At 35.8% G+C, this 18,372-nt stretch overlaps 2 protein-coding genes across 12 annotated transcripts; one reads left to right on the top strand and one right to left on the bottom strand.

The window, feature by feature from the left end:
• The first annotated feature begins 3,440 nt into the window (after positions 1 to 3,440).
• LOC131145606 (pentatricopeptide repeat-containing protein At1g74900, mitochondrial) lies at positions 3,441 to 9,975 on the top strand. 10 transcript variants are annotated; one of them, XR_009134179.1, is made up of 4 exons: positions 3,441 to 3,913; positions 7,356 to 9,000; positions 9,095 to 9,140; positions 9,565 to 9,905. XR_009134179.1 is itself a non-coding variant. In XM_058094780.1 (2 exons), exon 2 carries the CDS (start codon positions 7,440 to 7,442, stop codon positions 8,919 to 8,921), a length of 1,482 nt encoding a protein of 493 aa, XP_057950763.1. In that variant the 5' UTR covers positions 3,462 to 3,740; positions 7,373 to 7,439; the 3' UTR covers positions 8,922 to 9,905. The 10 variants fall into 10 exon arrangements, 2 of the variants coding, with proteins under 2 accessions (XP_057950763.1, XP_057950762.1); XR_009134180.1 differs by having other exon boundaries at positions 3,452 to 3,913; positions 9,095 to 9,176; positions 9,565 to 9,975; XR_009134176.1 differs by having other exon boundaries at positions 3,456 to 3,740; positions 7,373 to 9,000.
• Positions 9,976 to 10,039: 64 nt separating this feature from the next.
• On the bottom strand, positions 10,040 to 17,607 carry LOC131145608 (uncharacterized). Of its 2 annotated transcripts, XM_058094781.1 has the most exons (15): positions 17,088 to 17,607; positions 16,601 to 16,698; positions 16,394 to 16,494; positions 16,214 to 16,292; positions 15,879 to 15,939; positions 15,596 to 15,642; positions 15,384 to 15,476; positions 15,183 to 15,273; positions 14,387 to 14,435; positions 11,679 to 11,795; positions 11,444 to 11,591; positions 10,821 to 10,913; positions 10,676 to 10,744; positions 10,378 to 10,420; positions 10,040 to 10,292 (listed from the first exon to the last, which is right to left on the bottom strand). In XM_058094781.1, the coding sequence occupies exons 1-15, from the start codon at positions 17,143 to 17,145 to the stop codon at positions 10,192 to 10,194; spliced, it is 1,248 nt and encodes a 415-aa protein (XP_057950764.1). In that variant the 5' UTR covers positions 17,146 to 17,607; the 3' UTR covers positions 10,040 to 10,191. The 2 variants fall into 2 exon arrangements, with proteins under 2 accessions (XP_057950764.1, XP_057950765.1); XM_058094782.1 differs by lacking the exon at positions 10,676 to 10,744 and having other exon boundaries at positions 10,378 to 10,442; positions 10,794 to 10,913; positions 17,088 to 17,562.
• Positions 17,608 to 18,372: the final 765 nt, after the last annotated feature.

The following is an 18,372-nucleotide window of genomic DNA, read 5'->3' as shown; positions in this document are numbered from 1 at the left end:
GTACCTCCCCAAGCACGACCATCTTCGAGTCTTTAGATGTTTATGTTATGCCTCCACTCACTTCAGTCATCCCTCCAAAATTGATCCCTATGCGACTCGTTGAGTCTTCTTTGGCTATCCATATGGCCAAAAAGGTTATGAGTTGTACGAACTTGCAACTCACCAAACCTATATCTCATGAGTCTTTTACAAGGATCAATTTACTTTTAGCCAAACTACCTCAGAGTCGCCCTTTACAGTTTTACCTCATCCCATTAACTCTCTAAATGTTTTTTTTGAACCTTCTACTTAGCCATATACTTCCCCACCTAATGATGTTCCCATTTCTTCTACTATACCTATCCAAGTTCAGCGATCCAAAAGTCAGATTCAACCACTTGCCTACTTATAGGATTTTCACGCTAAACAAGCACTCTCGTCTCGACCTATCCCACCATCTGACTCAGCGTCAATCGGCTCCTCAGGTACTATTTATCCTCTCTCTAATTTTCTTTCTTATGATTCTCTTTCTCCTACACACCATGCCTTCACCACTGCCATCTCCCTGGCACGGAAACCCAAGTCATTCTTGTAGGCTATGCAGGATCCTAAGTGGTGTGATGTCATGCGTGCTAAGATTAATGCCTTGGAAGCTAACCATACTTGGACTTTGACTCCTTTTCCACCCCACAAGAAACCCATTGGTTGCAAATGGGTATGCAAAATCAAACACAATCTAGATGGCTTTGTGGATCATTATAAGTTTCACCTTGTTGCTAAAGGATATAATCAGAAGGAAGGTATCGATTACTTTGAAACCTTTGCTCCTGTTGCAAAAATGGTTACTGTTTGCACTATTCTCACCCTTGTTGCTACACAAAATTGGCATCTCCATCAACTTGATGTCAACAATGCCTTCCTGCATGGAGACCTCGATGAAGACATCTATATGCACCTTCCTCCTGGTTTTGGACGAAAGGGGGAGAACCAAATCTTCAAGCTCAAAAAATCCCTATACAGCCTCAAACAAGCCTCCAGGCAATGGTATGCCAAGATTTCTTACATTCTTATTAATGCCGGATATAAACAGTCTAAAGTCGATTATTCCATGTTCGTCCAATCCTACAAAAAACAATTTTAAAATTGTTTTGGTATATGTAGACGACATCATCTTGGCAGGAAACAACTTGGAACAAATTGTTGCACTCAAGAAATACTTGGAAGAATGTTTTAAACTCAAAATCTTGGCATTCTAAAATATTTTCTGGGTATAGAAATGGCCCACTCAAAAACTAGCATCCTTTTATCCCAAAGGAAATATGCCTTGGAGATACTTGAGGAAACTGGATTTCTTAGTGCTAAACCAGGAAATCTACCCATGGAACCAAATCTGGCTCTTAGTGAGACTAATGGAGAACCACTTTTAGATCCATCTTCATACCAATGATTGGTTAGGAAGCTGATATATTTGACCATCACTAGGCCAGACTTAGCATATGTCGTACACATTCTGAGTCAATTCATGGACAAACCTCAAACATCTCACTTGGATGCAGCACATCGAGTCTTACGATATCTCAAACAATCATCTGGACAAGAAATTTTCCTACCAACTTCCAGTAATGTTCAATTGTTTGCATTTTGTGATGCAGATTGGGCTCGATGTAGAGATACTCGATGATCAGTCACCGAATACTGTATTCTACTTGGAAAATCACCAATTTCTTGGAAGACCAAAAAGCAAACAACAATTTCACGATCCTTGGCTGAAGCAAAGTACTAATCTATGACATCAATTTGTTATGCTTGGTTAAAGCAACTTTTAAAAGATCTCCAGATAGCACATCCACAACTAGTCAAGTTATACCATGATAACAAAATAGCTATCCACATTGCATCGAATTCGGTATTCCATGAACGAACAAAGCACATCGATTGTCATCTCCTTCAAGAGAAGCTCCAGAACCAAGTCATTCAAACCATTCGCATACCTAAAAGTCAACAGCCAGCAGATCTATTTACCAAAGCTCTTGGACCTACTCAATTTAACCATCTACTGAACAAGTTGAGTGTCATTAGTATCCACTCCAACTTGAGGTGGAGTATTACCTCCTTGTTTTTCTACTTAGGTGAGGTTGCCTAATCTAACTTCAAATTTAACTTGAAAGATTCTTGTGGAATATGTCTTCTATCTCCCTATAAGTTGCGATTGATCTTGGGGGCAAGTTCATGTACCGAGTGAAATGGACACATTAAGCGATGTAGGAAATAATCATAATCTCATATTGTCCTTTGATCCAACCATTCGACACACTGCACCAAGTACTAGGCTATGTGCTAGATCGTGGATTTTTTTTTTTAAGTTGAAGTTTGGGACCGTATACCCCCATGGATAGGGTATAGGTAATAAAGATCTTCTAAGTGTGGCTTTTGGTAATGGGTTCTTCCTAATGGATGGACTCTTTCCCTATAATAAGAATTCATCCCAACTGTTATTATGTCGAAGGGCAAAACTTGGGAATGACGTCATTTTGAGTATCAGTACAAATTGTCTTGCCTGCATGTTACTAGTGAGAATGACAAATCCATAATGGTCGATCTTCAAGGTCTAATTCTTGCTACATCTTTCAGCCATGACTTGGCCTGGCCTCTCTTCCTCTTGCAGTGAGCCTTGCAACCTTTTTGTTGCTGATGTTGGTGACTCAGGTGCATCCTTCGACCTGCATAGAACATCCACTTGCCTAAATCTAAGTTGTAGGTGAGGTTGAGCTTGTTCAACACAGCAATTCAGTTTAGTGGCTAAAAACCTAATTTAAATATTTGATCCTTCTCAATTTCAATCATATTCAAACCAATTTTCATTTAATAATATTTGATGTGAAGCGAAAATATAATGGAAAATCTTACTTTCCTCTCTTTTCTTCTAACAAAATAATTGATCCAAATGAACCATAGGGCCCCGCTTATAGCTAACTTGAAAAATATTAAGAGAAGGAAGGAGAAATATTAATGAATCTACTTTTTCAAATTTGATTGGTAAGGAACTTTTAAAGGAAAATAGCAAATATATATAAAATGAATGAACAGAATTTTGATTTTGCATGTCATTAACATTTTGTGTGGTTGGATCAAGTATTTTGTTTGAGAAAAGAAAAAAAAATTATGAATAAAATTTATTTTTCATTGTATTTTGTCTCTATATTAAATATTTATAAAAATAAAATTTAACTATAATACTATTAAAAAATAAGAAAAATCAAATGTTAATAATGTTTAAAATCAAAATTTTATTCATTAATATGATATATATATTTTTTATTTTCTCTCTCAATTTGAGCAAACATTGAAAAAACAAATTCTTTCATATTTTTCTCTCAATTTTTTTTTTATTAAAATATATTTTTTTTTTATTTTAAAAATATTTTCTTTTGTTTTTTCTTTTCCTAACAAAATCCTAATCGTTTGCGGCTTTGCCCAGCAAGTACACTAATCCCTAGCTACTTGCTCTTTCTGGACCTCCTCATTTGTACTGGGCTTTCGGTCTCTCCTCTGCAGCGAACTCTGGTAGCGGTGGCATGTCTCCTTCTCATCTGGCGTTGATGGCGGTGCTTTTTTCTCCTAGCCCTACGCATCCTGCCTGATGATCGAGGCCACTAGGCGTAATCTCGTCCGCAGTCTCCCGGCTCTCCTGCTTCTCTTCAGTCTTCCGCGGCTTTCACCTCCGTCGGCGACCTCTTCCATGTCCATCTCTTTGTTTCACGGTACCTCCTCCACCAAATACCTTAATTTTTGCGACGTCACATCATCCTTCTGATTTATTGATGACCCCCCTGCACATCCGGATGCAGCCGGAGAAGAAAAGAAATTGAGAATTTCATATCCTTTCCATAATCTCGTTTTCACGTAGAACTATGCTCGATAATTTCGTCATCAGGTGAATGTTTGATCTTATGCCGTTTTCTGCACATGCACCCAGCAATTAAACGAACTAGCTTCTATGAATTGTTTTCTCAAAATCATAAATTGTATTGGGTTTTAACTATAAAACAAACGGGAAATTTTGTTAAACGATGGGTTCAGTTTAGGCTCAGAGTAAGCCCAATAAGTAAATTTGATTTGAGGCAAACATGGGGATATGGGATGTGAAGGCAGAGTAACGTGCAAAGACGAGAACGAGTGGTAGGTCTGGCCGGCATCCATGCTGGATGCTGGTAATCGAGAAGCTTTGTTCACTTGTTCGCCTTGATCGTTTCCACTATTCCCTGTTTTTCTTTTTCTTTTTTGCAATTTCTCAACTGCTTGAAAATTTTACCTGTGTATATAAATTTGAATCTAACTCGTGTTCGTTGAATGGGAGTGTGAAAGTGAACTGTAGTGATCTGCATTATGGTGTTATTTTGTGTCATGTGAGAGATCAAATAAAAGTAATGCAACAAACATAGAGCAAAAAATGCAAAGGGGTGATTATCTTCCATACTCATTGCTCCTCCTCTTTTAGGTGTTTGAAACTTTTGTTGTTTTTTTGCTTGTTAGACTTCGTAATTGATGGTGTGTATAGGTCCCTTTTTTAAGGTTTTGGACTTGAGTGCTAGTTAAATATTGTTCTTTTTAGTTTTTCCCCGTAAGTTTTCAAGTATGATAGGAATATTTTGTTTGGGAGACTTCTTTTAAAAAAAAAAAAATTTAATAATTTATTAGCATTCAAATTTTGTTCATCCTATAAATTTCTAGGGTGTGATTATGTGTTCATTAAACCTAAATACACAAGATGGCAGTAACAAGGTGCCCATCGCTAATGTGTAGTTACTTGAACAAACAATAATTGCTTGATACTTCATTTAAAACACATTTTCTGTAGTTGCGGACAATGGTCTGATGTATAACATATTGATGCTGGATAGCAAGGAAATAGAGAAGAAAGAACAAGTAGAAGAGATTAGAGTGTTAAAAGAGTGGAGAGGAGAGGATAGTGAGAGGAGGAGAAGAAGGAAGAAGTTGATGAAGAAGAATTAGAAACAAACATGAGAGAGAGAGAGAGAGAGGAAATCTAAGTTCAATTCATTACTGCACTACAACATATGAATGCACAAACAAAGTACTTATACAACTGTCATCAAAATTAAAACAAATAATAGTGAAGCAACCTCTAAAGAACAAAATACCCTTAATAACTCTAAATTAACTAAAAATTCTAAAATATTTAGATTTACTGATTTAAAGCAAAATCCTAATTTTAAATTTTCAAACATTTTATGATCTCCTAGAATTATTCACCAGCTGCCATCAAATTACCCTCAATAGAGAAAACTCAGCCTCAAGTATTACAATGGTGCATCAGGATGGGGAAAATAGACCATTCAACTCACAATTTCATATTGCCAATTTTCAGTTGATTTGTAAATAAATAAATATGAGCAACAGATTATTGAAATTATCATCAAGAATACCAATCACAATGACATTGACAAGCAGAGAATTGTCACGCTTTAGAAGCTGAAATAAGTTATGGGAACCATGCTGACAGGCTTATCACAAGACTCAACAATTTCATCCTCTAAAAGGCTCTTATGTTGAATTGAATTCCTAATTTTTACATCAAACTCTGCAGCACGCTCCTTGGTCTCTTCTAGTTCTTGAAGAACACTCTTTTCCATTACATATGCTTGCCCTTCAAGGATCACATCATGTGATCAGCCATCCATTGTTAATGAAACAATCATTTCCACATTATAATCCATGCCAACAATAATTTCAGGTTCATTTGTAGTTTTCCTCTTTAATGTGATCACAGGTATTCCATAACAACAATAATGTCTATTTTATCTTTGATAGGCTGTTGTTATATTTGAAGCTTATATTGCTAAAAATAAGAATTCTTTTATTTTTTGAAATGGAAGAAGATCTAATTGTCTGGGGAAAACTTTGATATTAACAAACTTGTTCTTTTAAACCAAAAGCAGGTTTGGGTCTTGCTGCCTTTGGTAGTATTGTTTTTCCATCCCACCGCTCAACTGCATAGCCCACAGGCTTATAAGCTCAATCTTGCCCTTTATTTCTGCTGTCTCATTTTCTTCAAAATTAAAATCAAGATGGAATAGCTAATCTATGAATTCCCTCTTGGAAAAGTATCATCAAAACAGACAAAATTTTCAAGAAAAGGCATGGAAGCCCGTGTAATATTTATGATTTATCAACTTTATATTGTGTGAGGTATTTAAAACCTTCGTTTTCTGCTTCTAGTTTTATATAGTTTTGATGATCCATTGAATCAATGAGGTTCATTTGATAGAATAACTTTTTTCCCTCCATTGCGGCCTTTAGTTTTTTCATCTATTTGAGACATAGACTGAAGAGAGTATGTGGGCGACTCATGTAATTTAAATCATGGTTTCATGATAGATTCCTGGTTGAATGTTAGCTGGTTTTACCGAAGACCACATTCTTCTTAGAAGATGTTCCCCCTCTCCTTCACTTTTTAGCATTTGGAATTTTCACTCAGTGAAACTTCAATAGAAAATTGGTCATAGTCAGTCAGTCTCCAGTTCATCAACAGATTTCCCTTCTGAGCTTCTCTTGACCAGGACAGTTATTCTACATCCTATTAAGAACTTCCCCACTGTCCCTCCCCTCTTCTTATTTCTTGCTTATGGGATTTGAGATCAAAAATTTGATGCAGTTTATGCTATATGATGATATTTGAGATCTCCTCAGATAGAGGAATTCCAACTTTATTTGATGGAAAAACTCAGCCACTAATTACTTCAAATATGTCTGTTTTTTGCCAAAAGCACATTTGAAGTAATTAGTGCCTGAGTTTTTCCATTGAATAAAGTTGGAATTCCTCTATCTGAGGAGATCTCAAATATCATCATCATATAGCATAAACCGCATCAAATCGTTTTTGCCAAAAGCGCATAATGGGCCAAGTGTGGTTGTTTCTATGTTTTTTTTCTATGATTAAAGTTGTATCTATATTCCATATTAAAGTTGTAGACATAGCAACTTATTTTCAGAGAAAAAAACATAGAAACAACCAAACTAAGTTGACCAAATGAAGGAATATGATAGTAAACAGAACAATTTAAATATTTAATGGGCCAAGTGTGGTTATTTCTATGTTTTTTTCTCTGAAAATAAGCTGCTATGTTTACAACTTTAATATGGAATATAGATAGATTATCCACTTATTTTTGTCTAATGCTCTAGTGACAGATCTTTCGAATGATTTGGTGGTGTTGTCCTAATTGTTTCCTTGAGTCATTTCTTTGATGTTGTAATCTTTTATTTTATTGTATCATTCTACTTTTTTGGGATGTCATCGGGCATTTAGTTATGGCCAACAATTTCTTGACAACATAAAATTGATAATTTTCCAGGAATACATTTTCTGCAGATAACTTTTTCCGTGTAGAGGTGATTTTCTGCCAGTCAAAACAGTCTAAAACACTGCAAATGAAGAAATGTTCTCTCTTCCAGTTAGAAGGCAACCTCTGCAACAAAGCACCAGCTTCTTCTTCCTAAAGCACACATCTCACAAGCTGACAAGCAGCACATCACCACCCCTGCCACTGCCACAAGAAGATGCTACCATTGCCAATCTCATCCTCCAAGCTGACCCACAAAAGCTATTTGAAACCCTAGAAAACTGCGTGATCCACTGGACACCCGAGTTAGTCAACAAAGTCCTCAAACGCCTTTGGAACCATGGGCCTAAAGCCCTCCAATTCTTCAAACTCCTTGACCACCACCCCACTTATGCACACTCCTCCTCTGCCTTTGATCATGCCATTGACATTGCAGGCCGTATGCGTGACTATAAGACCCTTTGGGCACTTCTCCACCGAATGCATGCTCGCCGGCTTGGCCCATCTCCCAAAACTTTCGCAATTATTGCGGAAAGGTTTGTTGCTGCCGGTAAAGCTGATAGAGCCATTAATCTATTCTTGTCAATGCATAAACATGGTTGTCTTCAGAATTTGAATTCCTTCAATACAGTACTAGATGTGCTGTGTAAATCGAGGCGAGTTGAGATGGCCGATAACTTGTTTAAGGTGTTTAGGAGGAGGTTTAGAGCCGATACTGTTAGTTATAATATAATTGCAAATGGGTGGTGTTTGGTCAAGCAGACCCCGAAGGCATTAGAGGTTTTGAAGGAGATGGTGCAGAGAGGTTTGAGTCCAACGCTAACAACATACAATATAATGTTAAAAGGGTTCTTCCGAGCAGGTCAAATTAATGAAGCTTGGGAATTCTTTTTGCAAATGAAGAAGAGGAACTGTGAGCCTGATGTAATCACATATACTACAGTGGTTCATGGGTTTGGTGTTGCAGGTGAGGTTAAAAAAGCCCAGAGGGTTTTTAACAAGATGATTGGGGAGGGTGTTCTTCCGTCGATTGCAACTTATAATGCTTTGATTCAGGTTTTGTGCAAGAAAGACACTGTAGAAAATGCTATTTCAGTTTTTGAGGAGATGGTTGGGAAAGGGTATGCTCCGAATTCAACAACGTATAATGTGGTGATTAGAGGATTGTGTCATGTGGGTGAGATGGATAGGGCAGTAGGGTTTATGCAAAGAATGAAAGATGATGAATGTGAGCCAAATGTTCAGACATACAATGTTGTGATTCGTTACTTTTGTGATGCTGGACAGATCGAGAAGGGTTTGGAGATCTTTGAGAAGATGGGTAGAGGGAATTGCTTGCCAAATTTGGATACGTACAATATTTTGATTAGTGCTATGTTTGTGAGGAAGAAATCAGATGATTTGTTGGTGGCAGGGAAGTTGTTGATAGAAATGGTTGATAGAGGGTTTCTTCCTCGAAAATTAACATTCATCAGGGTTCTAGATGGACTCTTGCTGACTGGTAATCAAGATTTTGCAAAAGAGATTATGAGATTGCAGAGTAAATGTGGTCGTCTTCCTTGTCATTTCAGGTTATGAAATCAGTTTGTTCAGACTGGTTTATAAACCACGGGGAATCGCATCACTTTTTGCAGTTTGCCCCGAGGCTCCCGAGGAGGTGGTTCATATTTTCAGTGCGTGAAATTTTAGGCTTAAAATGTTGTTGTGAAGCTTAAGCATTGACCTTGTTTTTTTGTTTGTTTTTTCCCCAGTTTTGATAAGACCGGAAGACAGGTTGAGGGAGAAATTCCGAAGATGGTAAGTGGACAACTATTTGAATGTAGCTTAAATAAGGTTTGAACAGTTTCTCTCTCTCTCTCTCTCTCTCTCTCTCTCTCTCTCTCCCGCTCTTAATATATATATATATATATATATATATATATATATAATATGTACGTCTGGTTTCAGATGATGATAAAGACGAAACATTTTCACGTGGGTTCACGTGAAAGAAGTACGTTGGCTAAGTGATATTTGTTTTTTGGGTCAGAGAATTAGCTTTTAATTTTTAGATTGCTGTATTAAATTAGCAGGAGGTTATTGATTTATTGAAAAAGCTTCTGTTCTCTGGGTTTTAAGTGCGTGAATTTTGTGAATGCTTTGTCATCTCATTATTTGACTTGAGTAATGCTCGTCTAAGTGATATGCCTTCTAATTTCTAACATAATGGAATCATTTGCAGTGTTGTTTTGCTGGAAATACTGTACTCGCAGCTTTGAGATTTGAAAGGTCTCTTTGTTCACTGCGTGGAAAGATGGAAATCATGGTCGGGACTCTGGCAAGAGACCCAAGAGAAGTTTATCCAATGCTTCCTGTCGTATCCATTCCTGATATTGATCACCATGTGGATCCTTATTTTATTTTATTTTAATCTTTTGCATTCTTAGTAAGCCCATGAGGCAATTATTTGCACAGGTGAGAAGCTTTCCCATTTTCTAATGTGTTGCCACAGCAAATGACTGCATTTCGAATTATTGGTTTCTGTATATTGTGCATTTTTGGTTGCAGTTTAACCATTCCTCTGATGCTAGTTTTTGGCTTTATAATAAATAAAGGGCTCTTGTGCCAAAACAAAAAAGTTGTGTTTGTTTAATCATTTATTCCCTCGAAATGTATGTAGTAAGGAAAATGCTCTCCCGTGTTCATGAAACCATCAATGGAAAATAAATCATTTATTTTTAATGAGAAAAATCAAGTTACAAAAAGACAGCAAGGCAAAAATATTGTTTATTTTAGATGGCACAACCAGATATATCGCACATGTGAGAGAGAGAGAGAGAGAGAGAGGTCGCGTATGGGTCTTGCATTCTTAGAGAATTATTTCTTCTTGAACACTGACATTGAGTGTCTTGTTTGGGAGGACAATGCTGTTGATCACCACAACTTCATCCTCAACAGTCACAGCTTCCCCTGCAACAGAGATGCCATACGCATTATGTATATTTCTTCTGTGTTAAAACAAACGATGGAGGAGGTAACATGCACAAAAAAATACCAAGGATTGTAACCCCGAGTTTGGCATGGTGATCTCCTCCAGCCTGAAATCAGTCCAACCATGCTCTAAAATCAATTCCCATAAAGAGCACCCAGAAAAGTGAAATTGAAATTTGAAGGCAGGAATCCAAACGGATATTTAAATATAAAAATTTCAGATAATGAACCATAAAAACAGGAAAACCCAATGATACAATCTTCAATGATACAATCTTCAATGAAATATCTGGGACAGCTGTGGTGCTAGGCATTTTGTTTTGTCAAAACATGAAACTGGGTTCCTAAATTTCTCAACTTGCCTGAACTCGGGACCATCTCCCAATAGAAGACTTCCACCCAACAATTGCGTGAATAACAACCCCGTTTTCCTACGAACAAGTATAAAGATGTCAACCTTAAGGAAAAGTTGCTCAGCACTTCATATAGTTTAATGAGTTTCTGTACCTGGATTTCAACATCATCAAGGATAATACAACTGATGAGCCTTGCACCTGCTCCTATACGAGCATTCGCAGAAATTGAGACGTTGGGACCAATCTGTTCCAATGCAAAAAAATCAAAGTTGTTTAATAGATTGAAGTAAAAAAGGAATACAAGCTAAGGTAAAAAAAAAAAAGAAAAAAGGAACGATGTCTTGACGTGTGCAACTAACTACAAATGTCCAACTATTCAGGGAAATATTTTTTTTTGGGAGGGGGAGAGGGGGTGCTGCTTGGGGTATGACACTAGATATAAACTTCTAATTGCTTCTAACCATAACATGCATGCCCGTCATATTTATTTTCTTTTACCATCAGGAGTGTACTTCTGTAATTGCTAACATAATATCCATACTAGTAAAGAAGATAATCATTATCATATCACTTAAAGGTCCACTTGAAGTGACCAGATAAATGGAAATTCAAACCACATATAAGAAATCACGAAAACAAATGAAAATAATAAAACAACAAATTACTTCATTCTGCATGCATATGCTAGGTCCCAAGCAGCAGCATAGCTTTATAACCATCATTCCAGGAATGTTGCATAAATCAATGACCTCCAAAAGTCAAGAAATGAATTACCTTAGCAGTTGGATGTACTTTTGCAGATGGATGAATATAAACATCACCAATGATAGTAGCACTCTTTGTACCATCCCCGCTTGCCAAAAGGTGAGGGGAGGTGAAACGAAATTGAGAAAGATACAAGCCAGAACATTTCAAAGACATTCTGCAAGTTTTTCATTAAAAAGTCATGTAATGGTCTCAAATAATGGGGAAAGGAAATATCCATATGGCACTTGAAAGTTTGGCATACCCAGGAGTCTTAATCTGTTCCCAGAAGTCCATAGTCTCATATGTATACAACTGTTTCTTCCCTGCAAGAGGTGATAGAATGTCTTGATCCAGTCTCACAAAATCTGAAGACAGACTCCTGTTAAGCCAACTCATGTCAGGACAAGAAGTTGAAAGTAGTTAGAGAGTTTTCAAGAGTTGAACAATAGATAATTTTTTTTCCACGAGATATTATTTGATATGACATAGGGTATTATGTAAGGGTTGATTCGATGATATTTTTCAAAAGGGGCATAATATGTTTCTTCAGGATTACTTATATCAAATTCTGTGTTTCGACCATGGATGTTTTAAGTAATTCCCCAGAGCAGAAAACATGCCATATTTTTATCATTGCAATCAATGAGAATATAAGTGTTATCTAAGATCTGCATATTCAGTATTATTCAATGAAGCAAGTTGGGAAGCTGAGTAAATATGAAGTTCAAATATTCAGTAAGTTGACAATCTTGAGTACTTTCATTCCAAATACTCAGCTTGATGATGCATGACTGCCTCACACCAAAAGGGATAAAACCCTTCAACTCCTCCAAGAGTGAATGTTTGATTACAATCCAATCACATAAATACTACTAGTGCTTGCATATAAATAATCCCATATCTACTAGTAAATAAATTTCCATCCTAAGACATTTCCCTAAAAATAAAATAAAAGAAAATTTCCAAAAAAAGAATGAAAGCAAAAAAGAAATATAAGTTTCAATAGTGAAAATCCCTTTTGGATAAAAATATCCCTATCTTCTAAAAAATAGGATAAAACATTTATTAATGTATAGTATCTTCAAACTTCAAGCATGAATCAACAATTACTTGAACCATGATTATTTTTTTCTTCTCTCATTTTGCCTGAGTCTCTATATACATGCTGGTCCATGGACTTATTTTAACAATTAATTTTCTCTTTGTTTGACTGGACCTTTTCCTTCATCATATGGAGTCCATGAAGAAAAAATTGAGAAGTTTTGTAAATGAGATAAAGTCCATCATAATTAAGAATTGAAATATGCAATAGTCATTGAAAGTAATCATAATAGACCCATGACACAATAAACACCATAAATAGTGGTCATATAATAGATTATTATGTAATAGGAACATATATTTAAGGGAATTTTAAAGAGCCATTAGTATTCTTGTCTAGAGTAACATTTTAAATTAGCAGTTACCATTCATATTTACAGGGAGATATTGTAAATATTTAACTTTAAAAAAAAGAGCATGTAGTACATATATAGATTTCATCAAGATATGTATGATAGAGTGAAGACTAGTGTTATGGGTGGAGAGTCCCTAATCACTAGGTGCACAAGTTTGCTTCGAGTCCTTACCCTTTTTCAGTAAATAATTGAGGAACATACTTTGAATTCCAAAATGGGGTCCCAAAGTGTGATATTTTTAGATATAGTTTTGATTGATGAAACTAGAGGTAGAATCTAAGTTAGAATTATGGAAAGAACCCTTTTAGAATCTATTGGTTCTAAGACAAGTAGAAAAAATATAGAATATATGAAATGTAATTTTAGCCAGGTTAGATGGAATACCAAAGAAAGGATTAAACGTGATGGTCATGACTCAACACTAATAATCGATACCTAGGATCTATTATGTAGGTCGAGAGAGAAATTGAAGAAGATATAATACATAAAGTTAAAGCAAGATAGCTAAAATGAATAAGTGTTTCATGCGTGTTGTGTGATCGTAGAATTCCCTTAAAATGAACAAGAAGTCCTATAATGTCTATAAACTAGCTATGCTACATGGATTAGAATGTTGGGCAGCTAAGCAACAATATCAGTAAAAGTTAACAAAATGAGAATGTTAAGGTGGATCATTGGTATAACTCTAAATGATAAATTAACGAATGGAACGCGTTCACAGTAAGTTAGGAGTAAGTCATCACATCTTTAGAAAAGAAGACAAGGGAAGGGTGGTTAAGATAGTTTGGGCACATCCAACATAGGCCAAATGGCGTACTAATGCAAAAGTGAGCTAGCTAATGTTAGTCGTAATAAGAGGGGGAGGGATAGACCCATAATAAATTAGTGAGTAGAAGATAAGGATTTGACAGCCCTCCATCTGCCAGAGCATATTGCGGGTAGACTCTGTAGAATAATGGAACAGGGTTCATGCGGCTAACCCCATGTAGTGGGAATGTAGAATCAAAATATGGTCAGTCAGTGATGAACAGTAATAGGGACCACTTCTCATAGCCCAGTCACGCATCTACTTGTATTTCCAAGTCTCTTCATCACCAACTGACCAGACTTCTACACTATATTACCAACTTGAGAATTGATATAAATTAGCAAACTGGTTATCTATATAAAGAATCTTCAGACCTGTTGACATTACCCTTTTTTTCCTTTTACAGGACCAATAGGCATGCTTCCACAGGCCTCAGATTTGCACACTGTCAAACTACTGATTATGTAGCTGATTGTAGAAAAATGAGACAAAGGTGAAGTGCTAAAGCCATTTATCTTGCATTCTGTCATCATACATTTTTTTTAAATGAGCAAAACGTATCAAAAGGGGTCCATTAATAACATAACAGTTTCCCAGGTTCTGCATAGAATGCATGCATGTTTATATCTCATATCACAGGAAAGTGGAAATAGATTTCGATTCAGTTCCAGAACAGAAGAGAATAAAGCAATTATAAGTTCATGCCTTGTTGCAGACTGGAGGGCTTCGAAGCTGGACACACGCCTCAGATTTGCTGCAATTAAAAACAAGAGCTTGGATAATCAGTGGAAAGCAAAAATACAACTTTATCAATCAACATGAAAGCATTAAATTGCATCCCTGTTAATAAGGTATATGATATTTTCGAGGTTCTTGCAGCATTGAATAATTTCTATTTTCCTTTTCTTTTTCTTCTCATTTTCCTTTCCTTTTTCTTTTTCTTAAGGCCGCGCCAGGGGGGAGGGGGGGGGGGGGGGGGGGCAAGATGTTTGCCTACATGCAACCTATGTCATACAAAAATGTCATTGATAAATGTTCAGAAATATGATCTCTCATACCTGGGGTGATATTTTATTTTTGTTTTAATTGAAAATTACATACAAAATAAATTATCAATTCATAAAAGTTAATTTGGCATAATAAAATATTCTAGGCATTTTGCCAAAACAATTGAAAACCAGAAATAGAAACAAAAAAAAAAAAAAAGGCAATGTAAACAAATGCATTGTCATAATCTGTTTCTTTACGACAGAGAAACAAAAGGATCAACATTCTAAATTTCAGAAATATGTGACATGTTGAGAAACTTTTACGACAGCAATACCAAATTTTGAATGTATTGTTAAAAACTGAATTACAACTCCTAACAGTAATCAAGCTATACAGTGCTTATGTACTGATTAGAAGTAGATGATGATCCATGAATTAAAGAAGATGCCTAACTTAGAGGCTAGAGCACATATGAACATTGAAAGTTGTTGACGAAACCCTTTTCACTAACCTCTGTCTTTTCGCTGTGTGGAAACATCTTGGATGGCAGTAAAAATATCTGGTGTAAATATGTAAACACCACAGTTTATTCTATCACTTACCTGCATAATGTCACAAACATTAAACCAAAAGAAAGCAAGCAATAAAAAAAAAATTGAATGCCTAAAGGCATGCTAAAGAAGAAGATTTAAATCTCCAATCGCGTACATACAAAAGTTTCAGGTTTCTCAGTGTAATGCAACAGTTCATTGGTGACTGGATCAGCTACCAATTCCCCAAACTGGCTTGCCGACTCTGCAGAAACCTTTTGAGAGAAATAAAGAAAAGGATTCAGATATTCTGAAAACAAAAAACCAATATGACCAAAAAAATCATATCAGAAGAAAATCTCCCACGTAGCAGCTTGTGCATGTCTTTACCAACCTTGATCACTAGGATGGTTCCCATCCCACCATATCTTCTGTGAGCCTCTACAAATGTCAAAATAAATAAATAAATAAAAAGGGAGCAGCAATTAAGGTCTTTGTAATCTAAGCAGAACCCTGCATATATTAACCACGCGACTTTAAAGTTGCCTCACTACATACTAACACACGGAATTCATGGGAATTGCAGTATTACTATTAACTAAACCAAAGTAAAAAAGTAAATATAAAAAAGTTGAAATTCAAAAACTGTGCATCTTCAGAAAGAAAAAGATAATTACCAAGCATATCTGGCAGTGGAAAACTGCAGCAAACGTCACAATTCAGCAAGAAAATATGTGACTGCCAAACAAGTGATAGAACCATATTAGGCATTAATAAAAAATTTAAAAGAGGACCAAAACAAATTCAAAGCTTTCATTATCCATTATTCAATTCAAATCGGAAGTAACATACTCCATAATTAATCTCAAATCAGAAGCAAAAAAATTGTCCATATCAATTATCTTAGAACTTGGAAGCTCCCCCCATCGACAAAAACAACTAAATAATAAATAATAAGAAAAAACAGTTATGCATATATTGATCTGCAGAAACAGAAGGGAAAGATGATAACCGGATTGTCTTCCATGATCAGATCACTGAAATTATAAATCCCACCAGCAGAACCATGAGGCTTGTCTTCTCTCAAATATCTAGAGCACCATGAAAGACATACAGAGTAAAAACCAATATTTAAAATAATATTGGATTTGACCCAAAGAAAATCAAAATTTTTAAGAAAAGCAGAAGTCACCTGACCGGGACTCTAAGCTCATTGGATATCGAGGATACATATAATGCAAATTCCCGTTCCTCATAGAACCCAATGAGATAGATCTGTACCAAGTTTGGAATCTAGAAAAGAAGCAGTATCCCAATTACTCTGCATATTAATAACCCAAAAACTAAACGCACCCACGACTATAATTTTAATTTGATTTATATGGATGCAAGAATATACCCTTTTACAAGCAAAAATTGGATGATGAACCATCGGCTGACCTGCCAAAGGAAAAAGTGGCTTCGGAATATTCAAAGACAACGGTCGGAATCGTGTACCTATGATACATATCATCGACAGGATTCAGGTAAAACTTGAAATGTTCTCGCTATTCGGCAAAATAAACAAAAAGGTCAATAAAAATCGAAATATTTTTAAAAAGGATCACCAAGACTCAAAAGGATATAAAAAGGATCTCATTATTGGATTGAAAAATATATATCATTTATTTTAACATAGAAATCAGTCATTTTACAGAATTATCAAAACGAAAACAAAAAGGGGGGAAATGGACCTAATTAATTGATCAACAAAAAAATTTCCCCTAAATTTAAAGAACAAATCCAAAGAGAACAAAAAGGCCTCATTGCCGTTTCAAAGATCGAAATTCTAATAAGAATCAACCCGTTTCTGAAAATTTCCCAAAAAATTCTGAACAATTTCTTACCTTTAGTTGGTCCACCCACCATGATCACAGCAACCACCCTCTCCTCCGAGCTTCCCATCTTCAACCAAAGCAACCCTAGATCTCCAAAATTCAACCAATTATACTTACAACTCCCACGCTACAGAGCTCCAATGTCCAAAAAATCACAACGACCTCGTAATTCACAAAGAATTCTAATTATATAAGTAGATTCACTTCTAAACAAGCTCAACTGCCAACCTTCTCGCAATTTAAAAAAAAAAAAAAATCAGCAGTAATGCAGAAAACAATTGCACATTTACTGTTCCCTAAACCCCTCACGCAGAGAGAGAGAGAGAATTGTGTAAAAAAATCTAGTGAGGATTACTGGGGAGAAAATGACAGGTGAAAAAGGAAGAAGGCGACTACCACTCGCTTCTGATAAGCAAGCAGGGTGGTGCAGACGAGAGCTGCGAAGTTTCCGTTTTCGTTTCTGTGCTCTCTGCTCTTTTTTGGGGAGAGACGGGCCGCTGAGAGGGCCCAGCGTGGAAACGGCCCACCCCAATGAATTGTGAAAATCTCTCACAGCTAGCTTGATGGAGACAGCATGGGCCCTCAGGTGAGGCCCAACAAGTAGCTTCTTCTTTGTTTAGAAGTTGTTTAATGTGTTTCAAAGAATCTATAAAACAAATGGAAGACTAAAAAAACATGCTCCTGTTTCACGCTTACACATGCATGTGGATATTCCAAATTATTTTGTTTTAACCAAATATTTTCTTAACCTTTAGTCATTGTATATATTGTAAAATGGTTGGTTCTTATGGAGACATCGGTAGTAGTGCCCCTTTCCCAAATATTTAACAAAAATAAAAACAAAAAAAATCAAAACTTGAGTTTACCACTTGAGTCATCCGGCGTTATTATAATTACATGCTAGCAAATTTTTAATACTCTAATCAAATGTTAAAAACGAAAACATGAAAATTGGAAATTGGTGATTATTTTTAGGAAAATTAATCATCATTACTAAACATTAGGCTATTTGCTTATATTTCTTCTTAAACAAATAGAAGTTTTAAGAAAATGGCATTCTAAACAAATTGTTGGTTTTCGATTTTTATTTTCTATTTCTCCTTTTTATTTATTTATCTAGTTATCTTTTTTTTTGTTCTCATTTTATTATTTTTTGGCAGGTATACCAAATGGTTTTTAATAGTGTCCTAAAGGATAACATTCTCGATGAGGTAATTGAGAGAAAAAATTTCATGTAGTTGACCCAAACTAGTAGAATTTAAGGTTTGTTGTTGTTGTTGTGTATACCAAATGG

The sequence above is a fragment of the Malania oleifera genome, chromosome 13 (genome assembly GCF_029873635.1).
Source record: "Malania oleifera isolate guangnan ecotype guangnan chromosome 13, ASM2987363v1, whole genome shotgun sequence".
Lineage (NCBI taxonomy): Eukaryota > Viridiplantae > Streptophyta > Magnoliopsida > Santalales > Ximeniaceae > Malania > Malania oleifera.
The sequence above is the reverse complement of the archived record's forward strand: the minus strand, read 5'-3'. Positions and strand labels throughout refer to the sequence as shown.